Source organism: Sebastes fasciatus, chromosome 11 (genome assembly GCF_043250625.1).
Source record: "Sebastes fasciatus isolate fSebFas1 chromosome 11, fSebFas1.pri, whole genome shotgun sequence".
Classification (NCBI taxonomy): domain Eukaryota; kingdom Metazoa; phylum Chordata; class Actinopteri; order Perciformes; family Sebastidae; genus Sebastes; species Sebastes fasciatus.
In genome coordinates, this window is record NC_133805.1 from 22,048,019 (window position 1) to 22,065,762 (window position 17,744).

The following is a 17,744-nucleotide window of genomic DNA, read 5'->3' on the forward strand; positions in this document are numbered from 1 at the left end:
TTATTACTCCTTTTCGATCTTGACAAAGGCAGCACAGACCAGATCCACTCCTTCCGTTCTTGCCTTTCACAATAAAAGCCCTAGACATATAATATTCACAGGCGAGTATTTCGTATTTTCATGTTGTTTATTCGTCACGCTCTCGGTGTGTAAAGGCCTTTAGATGTGTTGTTAGGTAGATTATGTTACCTTCAGACAGAGCCAGGCTAGCTGTTTCCAGTCTTTATGAAAAGCTAAGCCAATCTGCTGCTAGCTGTAGCTTCATATAGATGCATGATAGTGATCTCATCTGACTGTCTGCACGAAAAAGCAAATAAGCACATTTCCCAAAATGCCAAACTATTCTGAAGTTATTAAGACATTTGACAGATGTGCCCCTCATGTCTCTAATCAAGATTGTGTGAAATTTCTATAATTTGGTTCAAATCCAGTCTAAAAACATTATGTAGATGAAAAGACAGCTGCACATGTGCTTGGAGGTTGCTGGTGAAGTGCGACACCAGGCTTGCCAGTCACTTCGACGTGTCAGGACGGATTAAGCACGGTGGCGGACAGATGGGCAGCACACACTTTCATCTGAGAGAGGCCTAATGTTTGACTGACTGCTCTGCTCTGCATTAGCATCCACAGCCGTCCTGTTACACACGCTTTGAGAAAGAAAGCACGGCGTCGTTATATAAGCCCCTCGACATCTTACACGAGCTGCTGTCCGGCGCCTGCAGGTCTCAATAGTAGCAATTCTGTCATATTTCTCAAAATCCAATTTGGGATTTGTGGACATTTATCAAAACCATGAAAAGTTGGAAAATACCACGCGGGACCATTTTACTGTAACTAGTGGGAACGGTCAACAAAAGCTTTTGTGTTCTCAGCCTGGAAGAAAACATTTTTAATTATGTGTTTCATTTACAAGGGGGTACCGTTTTGAGGGACGAAGAATTCAACGCGGCCACAATGCACTGGGGTTAAAGAGAAAATAATACGATCGGTTTGGCTGTGGAGTCCAAAATCCTCCTCCGAACAATCAACTGGGAAATGACAGTAACCACAGCGAGATACAGTAGATGCTGGGGTCTGCTGGAAAATAGTGCTCTTAAGACACCCATAAATACACAAATACACCCCAGGATCAGCTTTGCCTTCAATCCCAGCCTCCGGAAAGCTCCAGGGAGGATAAAGGAAACAGAACCGCAACAGTACACATTCAACTGAATGGCTCCTTAAAAGGAATTTGATTTGAATGTATCAGCAAAAACAGTCTCCAAAATCTGTATCTATCATGAACTTTGTTTAACATTTAAGTATCAAGGTGGTTCTTGTGGAGCGCTGAAGTGTGCACATCATCAACTGTAAGCTCTTATCATCGACAAACACATTCAAACAAATCACCAATCACGTTCAATCAGGACAACAAGGCGGTCTTCACAGTCGCTCTCACTTCGTGTGATCATCATGGCTCTGCTGCTGTCTACTCCCACAGTTCTTGGTAGACTTCACCTTTTGTGTTGATTGATTTCTTCCTCCATCACTCCAACTTTTCCCTCTCTTACATCTTACAGGCATCCCCCTGCCTTGTGCATGATGTGTATTCCAAATGGGGTTCTGCTCTGTTTAGTCCCTGGGGGATTTATTGCACTCCCCAATGAACCGCTCGCTCCAGCTGGAATTCATTGGGGGGGCTCCCTCGACAGCTGAGCCTCTCCTGACAAATAAAATCATTTTGCTGCGATAAAAGGCTCTGTCTCCTTTGGCATTCTCTGACTCTGAAGAAACTTGTTGCAGGAAGTGGTAAATCAAACTATTGGAGACCTCATCAATGCTAATGAAGTGGGAGCCTGCCATCACATGAGCCCGTCAAAACCTCTCACATCCTGCATAATTTGTTTCCTTCAGTGTTGCTAAGCAAGGCATTTGGTCGATATACGCAATCCATGATGGACAGGCTTATGGATTTTTATCTGTTATCTATCCAAAAATCAAACATCAACACTTAAATCCCTTTGTTATTCTAATATGGCATGACAAAAAATCACAATCTGATAGAAAGGATAGTTCGGAAGTGGGATTGTATGAGCTACTTATCCATAGTCAGTGTATTACCTACAGTAGATGGAGCCTGTTTTTTTAGATGTCTAAAATATGTTTTGCAGCTGCCCCCGTCTACAGCAGTACGTTGCTTCGCCATCATGGCGGTACTACTGTCTGTTCCTCCAAACTGAAGGCGTGCCCTCATCTACTGTACGTAATACACAGACTCTGGATAAGTTCCTCATACAACCCCACTTCAAAACACCCAAAATATTCCTTTGAAACAAGCAAACGATGGACCAAAAGCTACCAGCCCTTGAGTGATTACAGATGTCAACACAAACAAAAAAAGAAAAAGACAAAAAAGACATCCTTCAACAGGATTAAGGGTCTGCTATTCTTTAACCACGCAGACGTTCTACTTTGGTCCAGACTGAAATATCTAAACAAGTGTTGGTATGGTGTTCATTGACATTTTTTACAGATGTTCATGGCCCCTTGAGGATGAATCCTACTGGCTTTGGTGATTCTCTGACTACTTCCTCTAGCACCATTATGAGGTTGACATTAATGATTTATTGATCCCCTGACCTCTAGCGACATCAATTTTAATTTGTCCAATAATTTGTTTTTTTTACCAAATAACTGCAAAACTAATGAAATCCATATGTGCATTGTGTTTAGTGCTAATGAGCAAATACATTAGCATGCTAATGGTAAACATCTTACCTGCTAAATCAGCATTTAACATTGTGTTTTTGAACATGTTACCACTTTGACATCAGCATCTTGTTTGTCTACTCACCAGGAACCTTGTGCTTTGACTTGATGTTCCCCTCACACTTCCGTTTGGCTCTGAACAACAGGCCTATCTGTTCGTCTTTCGTAAGCACATCGTCTGCGTAAGCCTGCAAAATTAGAAAAAGACACAGAGTTAATAAGGGGAATTATTGACATGTTAATGGCAGTGATGTGCAAGGCGCATGCTGTAAACGCCAAGCTCCATCAATAACAACAACATCATTAAGAAAAATCTTTGAACCGTCAAAAGAGGCTATTAGATACGAGACAGGGTGTTGTTGTAACTGGACATTTATGGTCCCATCTGGATGTGAAGCAAAGATTCTGACCTTTCTCTTTAGAGTAAAAAGGAGCATGAATCGCATCAACTGACTCCCAGATAGCTTCCCAGATGACACTGAATCAATACTGATTCACCCATTATCTAAAAGGTAGACCTACCTGGGATTGCATTTTACAGTAGTTGATTTTGATATATTGAAACAATGTTACACTAGAGTAATTAAGCACAAAAAAACAGACCTTTTCAGGAAATTTTCTTTATTTATACAGCAGTCATACAACATGATATTGTTCTAAGTTACTGTAGATAATACACTAACTATGGATAAGGATATATGTATATATAGGCTACAGCCCATTCACACGAAAAGGTGTATGAACGCTACGATAATCCATCCATCCATCCATCCATCCTTCAATTATCTGTAACCGCTCACATTCACCCTACAGGCAATTTAGAGTCAACAATTAACCTAACCTGCATGTCTTCGGACTGTGGGAGGAAGCTGGAGAACCCCGAGAAAACCCCCGCTAACACGGGGAGAACATACAAACTCCCCACAGAAGGGCCCAAACCTGCATCGGGTTTGAACCTGCAACCCTCTTGCTGTGAGGCGGCAGTGCTAACTGCTGACCACCATAATGCAAAGGCATGTAGCGAGCAATAAGAACGCCATTCTTGCGTTCGCCATATTATTTGTACGCCACGTAGTCTGCACTGACTGCAACGTAATCGCATCCGTGTATAAATGCTACGATCAGAGCTAGTGACGTAGAATAAACAGCAAGAAAGACTGCTTATGGCGGGCGGGAGAGGAGACGGATGGGTCCAACAAACACAGTACTTTCAAGTTATGAGACATTTGTGAGGTGTTTTTCATACACATGTTACGTTGTTTCTGCATGTATTTTATTTAGATTACGTACTTATTTTAAGCCCAACCACGACGTTTTTCCTGAACCTAACTGGTAAAATGATGCACAAAAAACGGCGTACAAATGACAGGTGAAAAGCCTATAATGTGTCCTAAAGACACACGGAATGTCCCTGTGATGTCGTGCTATTCATACGCCTTCTTGTGAGACCGGGCTGCTATATCTGTACCAGCGTAATCATGCAGAAACCTACAATCACGTGGGAGTAGAAGGGTTTGGGAAGATAGCATTTTGACACTAAAACGTATGACCAAAATTTTAATGTTCAGATTTGAATGCATAAGAAACACCACTGGGAAGCTACAGAATGATATGAAACCTAAAAAAGAAATAATGATAATAATAATGGACCCTCGCTTTAAGTTACATTTTTCAACTTGTCTGATAACACAGTATTGAATTAACAAGTTTTGCTATCTCCAGACATGATTTCCTCTTCACAGCTGCTTCACATCCCTCTAACCACTACTTTCTGCATCCCTGGTTACGGCGCTGCAGGCAGCACGTTCTAAATCCGTTTTTTCTCTGTGAAATATCCCTGAAAATGTACACTGCTGACATTTTCTCACACGGAATATAAGGAAAAGCAACAGGGTGGCCTGGATGTTAGACAGCCGGCTCTGTATCTGGAAGGTCAGATTAGATTGTGCTTTGACAGCAACAGTCCACCCATCAAAGTGTTCATGAGAAAAGTGGTATATTTATTTCTGTCTTAACTGTCATGAAGCAAAAAAAAGGTTGTAAAAGACTGAATGCTTTTCCTTGAATAAGCAGTCTCAGTTTCACTTGTTGTTTATAGTCCCAGCTTGTATTCCTGTGGTTCTATCCACTGTGTGGTCACTAATCGGACATGATAAAGTTATAACACGCTAAAAAATGACATTTTATTCCCGACAAGTTCTTACACCTTATATGTTCTCAGCTTTTGAGCATTGTGTCTGGGAGTGGCGTGGTTCCTCAGGTGTGGTTTTCCAGCCATGGAAACATTTTCCATTCTAATAGGTCACACTGACTGGCTCGCTGTTTGCCCGCGGATCACTTTTGGGCAATGACAAATGTGACTGTATTGAAAATGACCACATTCATTTTTAACAGAGCGTGACAAGAAAAGTGGAAATGAAAACAGAGACATTCGAGCCCAGTGCTAAAATTAAAGCATAGATCAGCGCTCAAATCATTAGGATTTTTTACGCTGTCATGAAGGGGTTTTCATGGTGCGTTGAGCCAATGCTGTTGCAAAATGCATCCGCACAATGAAACACAAGCTAACGTATGTGCCATACAGTACAGTGAGCCTGGAGGTAACTCCGGCTAAAAAAAAACTCCAAGTCTTTTTTTTTTGGTTCACTGATGCAGAGCAAACAGTACAAATTAAAGACAGACGTTTGCTCAGAGCAGCTGAGCTGCAGTTGCATTTGTCAGCTTCAGACACAAATTACATGTCTGCATGTAAAGAAATCAAATCTGCTCTCAGGTTTACATAGTGATGGGAAAATAATCTGTCAAGAGGTAATTTAGTCCCAACATGCAGAGAAGAAAGAAACCCAAAGAGACAGAGAGAGCGAAGAGGTTAAATGCTTACACACATACACACAATTATACTTCTAAAAAATGTATTACATCCATTTGATGTGTAACACGAAGCAGTGTGGAGATATTCTGACGGTGTAATTATTATCATCAGTCTGTCTGTAACTACACTTTGGTGACACATGATTTATTTGTTTGTCAGATGTTGTTTTCTAGAGACAAACTAATATTTGTGAGTGACAGTAAAAAAAGAAAACATTTTAAAAAGTGGATGATTGCATACTAATATTTGTGTTTCAGCATCTCTAACATGATACATTTGTTAAATCCAACAGTACATAATTGTTATGACAGCATTAACTGCCCAAGATGACGTCCTCAAATGTCTTGTTTTGTCCACAACTCAAAGATATTCAGTTAACTGTCATAGAGGAGTAAAGAAACCAGAAAATATTCACATTTAAGAAGCTGGAATCAGAGATATTTTTTTTTCTTAACAAATTACTCAAACTGGGCTCAGCGATTAATTTAATAGTTGACAACTGATCGATTAATCGTTGCAGCTCTAGTTGCTTTCTCTTTATACTTCGAAAAATGCATTGGTGCATGAAGTATTCTGACCTTACACTTGTGTAAAAATAGTCATGCAACGATGTAAAGATACTCAAGAGAGTGCAAAACAGTACAAAAGTATTATGAACCAAATGTACTTAAAGTATCCAATGTAAAAGTACTCATTATGCAACAGAATGGCCCTTGTTGGAGTGATATTATTACATTATCGTTACTATGTAAGCAGCATTTTAGATACATTTAGTGGAGGAAAAAGCACAATATGTTACACTAAAGTGCAGTGAAGTAGAAGTATAAAGTAGTAGAAAATGGAAACATTCAAGAAAAATTCAAGTACTTTAAATTTGCACTTTCAGTAAGTACAGAACTTGAGTAAATGTACTTAGTTCACGTTCCACGACTGGAATGCTTATACAGTTACTGTAGTATAAGTCCTTCACACCAAGCAGTATCCTGCAGTCAGATGGGAGAACCACCTATTGCAGCAAAGTGTTGCCATCTTCCAGACTTTTTAAGCCTTCTCTGGTGCCTGTTTATAATCTAAAATAAGCAGCTAAAGCACTTCTAAATCTGATGTGATGTGTATACATTGTCTCTGACGCAAGTGCGTAATTTCCTGATCTTAAAATGAAACTGTAAATACCGAGCCGTCGGGGATTCGCTGCACAGAAAACCATAATACCTCAATCCATCAATATTTTCACTACCTTCAGCCCCGAAATAAGGATGTCCAGTCTGAGAGCTGAATAAGGTTACAGAATGAAGACGTTTATGGCTTTGCACAGTAAACAACCACAGATGGAACAACATTTGACCGCAGGCGAACAAGGATAGATACTACCTGTTTGCTGTGCTAACTATGCCAATATAGAATATTCCACTGAACGCTCCGGAGACATTCACACTATTTTCATCTGAATAACTGGCTGGTGTTACTTTAGGTGAAAGCTGGACCAACAGGAAACCAGAAACAGTGAATCTGGATGGTAACTGCTCTGAAAGGACAAGTGTAATTATCATCACTGCATGGTAAAGTACCGTATTAGTGGTTCGGCACTTATGTAATTGTGTATTTTCACAGTTTGAATGGAAATTAACAGGCTCTGATTCTACTTTATATTATATGTTCCAGTTTTTGTCATCATGATCATTTTCACTTCAGTCAAACACTTCAAAGTGGAGCGAAACGTCAGCCAGTTTAATACGCTTCAGTCACAGTTTGCTTTTTTACGTCAGTGTTTTGGCTTTTTTTCTACAAACCTGGTAAGTGAAGCTGTCGTTCCAACAAATATCTTAACCTCTAAAGCTCAGTTTGAGCCCCTGTGACACATTAAACTAAAATGAGGCATGGATGGGGTTTCGGGGTGTATTTTCTTTCTCAAAAACTGGGGAAATTTCTTCCTTCATCTGCAGACGCCAGCTCGCAGGGACATAGGAGAGTATCATTTACCGTTTTAAGAAGAGAATCCTGGGTAATAAGTGTGCCCCCTGATTATTTCTGAAAACTATTCCTCCTCCACTGGCCACAGTCCAAACCTCCAGAGTAAACACGACTCTCACAGGGAGAAACATGGACATTCTTATTTACAGCATTTCATTCAAAACACAGTAATCTTTTTGTTAAATGCGTTTTCGCGTGTGTGCCAAAAATGAAAATTAGAAAAAATACACGCCATATAAATATGTGCGTTTTCATCACTGGTCGCTAGAATACAAACTCCACTTGAATAAACCACAAGTTTCTATTTGTCTTCACAAACTGCGGCTTGATGACTGAAACTGCAGCTCTCTGCGAGGATATAAGACCAATATTGAGAGAACCGTTTTTAGGCCGCTGTGTCAAGACAGCGTTGAACCACTGCGACTAAATACTGACGTACGTGAGTGAAGGTACATTTACTGTTTAAGTTCTAATTCCAGCATCTGGTTTCTATATTATTTTAGCAACTTGAATCTAAGTTATATTTGGTTATAAAGGTTTAGCTTGTCTGGTACCATTTCTTTTTTTATCTTGTAGCAAACGGAAAAAGATTTTTAAAAAATGGTAAAAATGGAGTCATGTGGATAGACGCCATGCATACATTGAGTGGAGACACTGGGTTTCCGGTACATTACCAACAGTCTTGATTGTGGACAGCCTTTGCGCTTTTTGTTTTTTCAAGAAAGTTGTGGTTGACCAAAGTCATTTCCTGAAATGCCCTGCAGTGAATAAGAGAGTGAAATGCTGGATCTTGTGAGGTAGACTTTCATTAGAAAGCACAAAGCAAAAAAGTTGAGTAACCAAAAAGTTTAAATGATCCCTAAAAGCGCCACTGAGTTGAAAGGCGTGTAATTATCTATGGTACGTCAACAATGGATTGCGAGTCCAATATACAGCCCGATGATCTCATCAGTAGTATCTCAGACCATGAAAAAGAAGTCTAAATAGGAAAAAAAAACTACTTGACTAAACAAAACTCCCAAGACCACAGAACAAAAATCGTATCCAACCAGACATTCGAACAACCATGACAGCGGAGAGTATTTCTGAGCAAAAAGCCGCTGCTTCAAATGGTTGTGACCTTTGCACTGAGACCTCTGTGAAAGTTAAGTTAGGTGAAGTTAAAAGACAATTTCTTTACCAAGATAAAACATTGCCGTGGTGGTACAGATTTTTAACATCTCCAGACAGAGAAAAAGCATCTTGATAAACCAACCCGTTCTCACTCCCAACTCGTCGCTTTGAGGCACTCTTAAGCGTCTGTATGAGACGCACAAGGCTTTCAACTAACTCCAATGTAAACCCATCCATGTCAATATTAGATGGTCAGAGCAACTGATGAAGTATAAAGACTTTCACACTGGAGAGCCATGTGAAACCAAGTCAACATATGTAAGTTACATAACAATCGTACTTATTTTAACCTAAACCACAACCTTTTCCTCAGCCTAACCAAGTTGTTTGTTGCCTAAATCTAACCAGATAAACCTAAAAACTAAGTATACCTACGTTGGAAATTTATTTTGAAAAGACTGTATGCATGCAACAAGCGGAAACTGACACGTCCAAAACTGACACTAGACGGGTACCTGGAGTGTCGTAGTTTGAAGCGAGGGCCACTGACTAAGCTTCGGTATTAATGTGTTGGATAAACAAATACCTCGTGTTACAGTAGATTGCTTATAAATATATTTGCAACAGTTGAATAATTGAAAAGATAAATATGAATAAATGAATGTAAGGACTGGAGATTATAAGGACTGCTTTTTCTTTTACATTACACGACAACAATATCAAAACACGAAATTGCATTAATGCAACTAAATGATTGATTCAATAAGTGAATTACTTTTTTCAGTATTTCTGAATGATTATGACTGTTACTGAAGGCTCCATGGAGGATGAATTATAGGAGGTAGTAAGCTATAAAGTATGCAACAAATATGCACAAAAAGGCGAAACTGTGGTCATTCATTGGGGAATATCCTTAAATCCCTTAAATAAGAACATCCAGATTGGCAAGATTAGACCAATTAGCAAATGACAGAAAACATTTTCATAAGCTGATAGATTGGTTTAAGTGTTTCATTCAGTTCAGCCCAATGTTGGCACTATGGGAAATGTTGGGAACTTTGGAGATAAGCTTGATGGTGGCACTAGAGGACCACTAAATGTCCAAAAGCTGGCTCTGCTCAGTCACTCACTAGCTGAGAGCCAAAACAACAGTTGGGATTTAGACAGCCTCTTCATCTTCATCGGAACAAACCAACAGCAGAAATTATAACCTGTGACGCACCTGGAAAGAGTCACTGAACTGTAATAAAGATAAAACAAGATGTTGATGTACACCGACTGTCCCCTATAGGCTACCAATCATGCATATCAAATCAGATCCATAGCCCCTCAATGTTATGTATTATAGACTCTGCAGATATACCTTATACTAGGTTGTTAGACACACTTAGGTGGCTCCCTCTAGATAAAACACGTCAATTTCACTGGAATCAATTTATTTTTAAATGCATTAACTCTAACCTTATTGTCTAAAAACAATATTCACTATGACGCTCTGATCAGATCCTCTTTATAGTCCCCTATGTATTTGAAGAAGTTGTTAAAAATCCTGTTGTGTTTCGGGCTCCTTCTGATTGGAATAATTTGTCATCATTTTGCTTATTTAAAGAGACAGCATGTAACATTTAGGGGGATCTATTGGCAGAAATGGAATATAATATTAATAAGTATGTTTTCTTTAGTGTATAATCACCTGAAAATAACAATCGTTGTGTTTTTGTTTACTTAGAATGATCCGTTTATATCTACATTTCACACCGGCTAGTTCTCCTACACACACACACTTGGCACACAGGAGAAATTTCAGTTGGTTTCAATCTGCAACCTCATCACTAGATGCCGCCAGATCCTACAGACTGTTCCTTTAAGGGGCAAAAGAGGTGTTTTAAAATTAACAGCCAATCATTTGCAAATGCAGGTTTTATTTTTACATGCATACATTGACAAAATATGTTTTTCAGAGTTACCTGTATTCATTCAGTTTATAATGAGTGAGAATTATCTGATTATGCTAACTTAACCAATGTTATTTGGTCAATTTAGTTTGTTTGGAACTTTAAGGTATACGGTATGTGTTATATTTGTGAGATGAAAATTTAAAATCTTTCCCATCATTATTAAACAGCATTTTATTTTATTTATTTTTAACACTAGACCTTTAAAAATGTTTTCTCATCTTAAAACATATTGCCAGTGTTTTCAGTAATGCCATCATTTTTCGTTTGATCATGTCTAGTCTAAAGTCGAGCTCCTTATTAAGTTATTTAGTTTATTATTTGTTTGTTTATTTGTTGTTTGATTTATCTTGTACTGTTCTGTTTTTTCCATTTGTTTTGTGAGTGTTTGTTTGGGAGCCCTTGAAAACAAGATTATACATTTCACAGGGTTTATCCTATAATACACTTCTATTAATAACCCCTTAATGGGCACTGTAGCTGAATGGATCATGGCAGATTTCTTCGCAAATGAGATCTTGAGTATTTTACATAATTCCAATATTTTCTCCCTACTGATGTTAAATGTAATTTATAGTATCTGGGAATGTGTTTGCAGATGTTATTGGTTTTCATTTTTAGGGTGAATTTCACAGGATTTTGCAAACATGAGATTAGTATTCAACCGACTTGAGCTGTAGACACACTCTGTGTTATAGCTCAGTGTTTTGATGGTCAACATAAAAAACCCTGATCACAACTCTGTTACTTTTTTATCTGGAAACACAAACCTATTAATGTTCTCTCTCACTTCAGAGTCACCCAATAATGCCTCTCTCTGTTGGCTGATCCGTCAGTGAGGATGAGATTTTTAGGTAAATGCTCGTATAAAGTGAGACTTTCCTTTCCAGATCACACTTCGTCACATGGATGATAAATAATATACAGATAATATTTACTCTGGTCGCCGTAAAGCGCCTCTATTATGGGAATACAGGCGAATGTTTGTTTTATGTACTTGTTTTGGTCATTTGCCATTCTTTACACCATAGGCTAACATTCACTTCCTTGTTGTTGGCATATATTCAAAATTTGATCCCAAGGGTTTTTGGACTTTCCTGTATGTTTTTCTCTCCACAAAATAGGGGGGTCTAGAAAATATAACTCCGCTGAATCTTGTTTTTAATGGCCTGTCCACTATCTGGAAAAAACATGAATATGTTACTTTTGACATATTGCACCGCATGAATGTTTTAGCGGATGAGGTTCCTGGATATTATAAACTCTATGAGTCAGTGCCACTCCTCTTCAACTGTGCAATTTGCATTTGATGATAAAAGCCACAAGCCACAAGACTGGTTGTCCTTTGGAAATGCTTGCAGACCACATTCTGACTTAAAGCAGCATTTAGTTCCTAATTATACCCTGCTCTGGTCGTAAGCCTGAAGAACAGCACTTTTGTCCTTGATGGAAACATTGTGTGAGCTCTGAGAGGCAGCCTACGTCTCATGGAGCCCAGATAGCTGTGATCGTGGTGTTGAAGAACAATTTTTGCATTACATACGTATGAGTAATATGAGCCGTTCCTCCAATAAAGCAATGCAAATGAAGCATTTTAATTTTCATCAAAAGCTTAAAAACTACTAATGCATGCAACAATCAAACGCACTGGACATTTAATAATCTTAATGGATGTCACCTAAGTGAAGTGTCTAATAATACTTGTGGCAGACTGCTAGCAGGACAACGGGTTACCATAAATCTAAATCTAGTCATTCTTTATACATAGATTATGAGGATTATAGGTTAAAAATATATATTTTAAAATGGATTTATAATCCATAAAGAGCTTTTTTTTCTCCCTCCGATGTTAACAGATTGTGTAGTTCCACTGCACACGCCGTGACATTAATGCCATATGATACCCTCTCAGTCACAGCTCAGCAGTAATCCTCTAAATCACAGCAGCTGATGATTAAACATGAGATGATGTCAGTGTTCGTATTAGCATTCAGAAAGCATCATTCATCCATGTTGATTTTCATCATGAGAGAACATCGACTCAAACGGAAAACTGTGGCGAACATTTTACCACCTATATGTGGAGACGTTCAACATTGATTATTACCAGCCGCGACAACAGCGTGAGTCTGTGTGTGCATGTCATCATGGTGTAATGTGGTCCTGGAGACACCTGCTGTATAGCGGGAACTACCACAGGGGTGGTTTCGAGTACTTTGCCAGGTGTTTATATTACTGTGGACAGATATTGTCACCGTGATAGCGTCGCAACCGTGCAAAATGCAGTCACAAAACTTTACAGGTGTGTAGTTGAGAGCAAAATGAAGGCCAAGTGCGAAGACGGGTGTCTTTGAGCTCCTGGGACGATTTTGCTTTGCAGCGGGTTCGATCCCCGAACTCATTATCAACACGTTCTCATCCCAATTAGTCACATACTCGCGCTTTGTAAAAACTCTCTGCATCACTTTTCGGTCAAAGTAAACACGTGCTTCCATCCATCCATCTGCAACCGCTTATCCCGTTAGGGGTCGCGGGGGGGCTGGAGCCGATCCCAGCCGACATTGGGCGAAGGCAGGGTACACCCTGGACAGGTCGCCAGTCCATCGCAGGGCACGTGCTTAACATTGTGAATTAAACAAATACACTTGTTTAGGTTTAGGCAACAGAACCACTTAGTTAGGTTTAGGAAAAATCAACATGGTTTGGCTTATAATTACTCCGTTTGTACAGTGAAAATGTGACTTGATGTTATGAACATGGGACACAAACAAACAGCTGATTGTTAATGTGAAAGTGAAACTTAATGCACCAGACACAAACAGCTGTCTCCTGGATGAAAGCTTTTTGTTTGTTGGACCCATCCACCTCCCTTAGTATGTCTTTTCGCTCTTTGAACTACATCACCACTCTCCTGGAGCACTTTCCCTGAGTGTTTACTGTTGCTGCCAATGGGTTTACACTGTAGTTAATTGAAAGTCTGGTGCGTTTCATACAGGCGCTAAAGGGTGCCTTGTGCGTTGGTATCACACGCCGATGAGCGTGACAAAGCATCAGTAATTTACACCCTGGAAATGAGAACGGGCTGACATTTTCCGCAGTATGGATACACGGGTACAAGCTGCACTTTCTGCTCTCTCTTCTCTCCGACAGCGAGTTGACACATACACTGATGTTTATCTTTTAATAAAAATCTAAAATTGTATGCCCTCAATGTTCAATTCTTCAAGGTGGTATCGAAAATTGTATCATATATCAACATTTTTCAAGGTATACAACGACAAAGTTAGAAATTCCAGGATTGTGACAACACTAACCCCATCAAGATGGTCTCTAGTTTAGGTTTTCCCATTTGTTAGAATCAGCAGTAATAATGAATGGAGTTTATGGGTTAATCTAATTACATACCTGCAAATCGCCTTGACCTACAGTACTTGTGAGAACGACATTGAGGTCGCAGAAAGTAGGGCTCTACAATATTTATTAGGATTGACGGCAGGTACTCTCTAATGGACTCATCCATTTTTAAATGAGACTTTCACCAAAATACACACTGATGCAGGAAAAAACACTGGATAAGCCTTGAAATGTCTGAAAGCTTCCCAAAGGTTTATGTCTTTTTACACAAAAGGTTTCATAAATTAATGATGACAGTGGACTGGCAGCCGGGCCAGGTGGACTTAGTAGCTCAGGTGGTCTATACAGTGTGCAAAGGTGCGTTTCTGTTCATTCGCATCAGCGTCTTTTACGGCTGCCACAAATGTTTCTGTGCTTCTAATTAACAGCAAATCATTTGCAGAACCAACATTATAATTGGTTGCCCGCAGGAAGTTTTTCAATTCATGAAAGCACTTTGTTTAACATCACAAAGCTGAAGTTACAGAGAAACACTTTCACAAGTCTACTGTAAATGTGTGTCACCCACCATCGAGCCACCATCAGTATTCTCGGTAGACAGATCACTCTGCTTGCTCAAGCTTGTTCCTGTCTGCCATGTAGAGACCCAGTCAACAACGGACACTGTGTCAACTCATACATTTTTGGTAGCTATGACTATGAAAAGTAATGCACTGTAATTTGTATATATCCCATGAAATCAATTTGTATGTAATCAATGTAACCATGAACCAGGAAGTATAAAGAGCGACAAACTCTGCGTAGGGAGGAGTTAGGGGTGTTTGGGGGGGTCCAAAAACAACAGTGTTGTGTTTCTGTGTTCTTCATCACTTTACAATCAAATTATTTCATTGATTGATGGTGTAAAGGCAGCAGTTCACAAACAACTAAGTCAGTATTGCCTGAAATGAAAACACAGTTTATGTTAACACACCATGTGCAAATTTGTGCATAATCCATCATATGAAGACTAAAGAGTTACCGCAACCTGGTGAAACAGTAAAAAGTAGCTACTAAAAAAAAAAAAAAAGACCATTATATCAATAATGGATGCATAATATGACTATATTTATGAGACAAAAGATAATTTGTTATACTGATTATATAGAGGTAGCCGTCTCTTTATTGTCTCTTGGGGTACTGGGCCATTGTGGGCAGTGTTGCAAATAAATAAGCAGAATACATTTATGGAAATATTGGATTTACAGAATTGTATTACCAATTTAAAGAGCCATCTTCATTATTCATGTATTTAATTCACTGAATTAGCCAAAACCAAACATTGCAACCTGGTTATTTTATGTGTAAAGTATTAAAATTTACAATTTCACAATGCATTTAAATATTGTGATACTGTATAAATTACATATATTGTCCCAAAATATTGTATCCATATTGCCCACTTGTTCTACTCAGAGTTGAAACTTTTAGTTGATTGACAGCAATTCTTTTGATAATCAATTGTGTCAATGGCAACATATTCATTGGCTTCTCCAATGTGAAGATTTGCTGCTTTCCTTTGTTTCAAGTGATAATAAACTGCATTTTTTTTTTTTTTTGGACAGATGGCTGGAGATTACAAGACATTTTAAAATGTTCCCTTTAGGCTTTTGGAAATTATGATGGGTATTATGATATCAGAAAATAATCTCCAGATTCATCCATAATGGAAATAATTGTTAGCTCCATCCCTACAACTATCAGAGTCATTCTGGTTGATCTTGTGCTTTTAAGTCAGGCGCCTAAAAAGCTCAGCGAATGATTTCGATCATTATGGTAAAACTAAATTCCATGAAGTCATGTAGAGGGAAAACTATGTGGAAATGCTTGTTCAAGAATCAACACGCAAACACAGAAAATTGGTTACACGGTGGGCGCTTGTTTGCAAAGACTTTGACCAGTAAAATCGAGCACAATGGAGCACACTTTGAAGCCAGAAACCAATGCGACAAGGCTTGTCCTTCTGACCTTAGGAGCCTGATGAAAATCATTTCTGCAGCAAGTATGTTGTGTGCCATTACCAGCGAGAGCAGAGAGCAGCACAGCAATCAGCACTGTAGTTTAACATTTGAGTGCAGAAGGAGCCGAGCACAAAAAGGTGACACATGTAGAGGGCAACGCCCCGAGCAATCAGCTCCTTATCCACGGTTAACTAAAGGGGCACCAAGCAGCCTGAAGCCTGCTAACAACTAGGACAAGGACACTGTTTGTACAAGAGGCCTAATTGTGACTGCCTTCCCAATAAAGCTGCTAAATTGTAGACAAATTAGGCAGCGTTTAATCACCCCAAGGTGTCTCTCATTGCCTGCTGATATTCCACCCGTTTGATTTGCTTATTGAAGAGGCTGCTGAGAGCGAACTGTATGCAGTGTGTCACCTTGATTGAGGAGCCTTTCTAGCACAAAGACTATTTAAAATCATCAAGCAAGGTCAAAGTCACCTCTCTAATTTAATAGAACGGCAAAGAAAAGTGATTACACTCCAATTAAAGTGGCAGTAGGCAGTATATTTTTGGCATCATTGGGCAAAAATTCTATAATAACCTTTCAGCATATTGTAATTCAAGTGTTCTGAGAGATAACTAGACTTCTGTACCTCATCATGGCTCTGTTTTCAGGCTTTAGAAAATCTAGCCTGCGACGGAAGACTTTGACCAATCGCAGGTCATTTCATTGAGAGACAGTCCTATTAGGAGCGCCGGAGGACACAGAGGCACATGATTTTTTTAAGGTTACCTGTTTCATGTACTACTGTCAGGATATAGCGACAGTTTTATAAAAATAACTTCTTTTTTTAAATCATATTTGCTCCATTCTCGCCTACTTCAGCTTTAACAAACTGACAACCATTATTTTTATTAAGAGTAATTTATTAAAGTATTCCATTTTATTCCAATTAATTTTTAGCGCAAGGTTAATATTTTTTACTGAACCATAGATTTCCCTGATGCATAGAAATTAATAAAACATGGTAGCAACAACATTACTATGACCTTCAAAATGATATTTCAAATTTGCATATGATGCGTCTTTCCCTAAAGCAACGCTAAAAGGGTTAACATAAATAACACCATCTGCACCATCATTTCCAGCGTGACTTCCAGGAAAAAGCATTCACACGACATTTGAAACACAAGCTATTAAACTGCAGTGGGTAGAAATGGAGCAAATATGATTAAAAAGAAAGTTATTCTTATAAATATATCCTGACAGTAGTGCATGAGACAGGTAATCTGAAAAAAAAAATCATGTGCCTCTGTGTCCTCCGGTGCTCCTAATGGCATCTGCAAGATTTCACAAACCGAAGCCGGCTGTCAATCATTCGCAAACTCTTTTTTTTAAGTTTTAAGGAAGATTAAATGAAAATCTCAATTTAGAAATTGTTGTGCATTCGACAAAACTTTAAATAAAAGTAAAAAGCATAGCAGGCGTGCAAACAGGGGCCTTATGTTCTTTGTCTCTAACCAATATTGTCATTTTTCACAGGCCTGCTGACTCTATAAAAAAGCTGTTCTTCCACAAATCTCCTACTATAAAGCCATTAAATAAGGATGTGCTGAGCCATTAATGGATTAACTACAGAGATACAAATATACATCACATTATGACCGCGTTTAAAGGCTTTAAGACACACGTGTTATTGCACACATGTGAGGATGAGGATGCTCAGACTGTCTAGTGAGTGAAGAGAAT

At 38.9% G+C, this 17,744-nt stretch overlaps 1 protein-coding gene across 1 annotated transcript in view; it reads right to left on the reverse strand.

Annotated features, from left to right (window-relative positions):
- The window catches only part of pth1r (parathyroid hormone 1 receptor), a 56,791-nt gene that overhangs the window by 26,656 nt on the left and 12,391 nt on the right, over positions 1 to 17,744 (reverse strand). Inside the window, exon 2 of the mRNA XM_074651570.1 lies at positions 2,834 to 2,936. Coding sequence (XP_074507671.1) covers positions 2,834 to 2,936 — 103 coding nt within the window. The remainder of the gene's footprint in view (positions 1 to 2,833; positions 2,937 to 17,744) is intronic.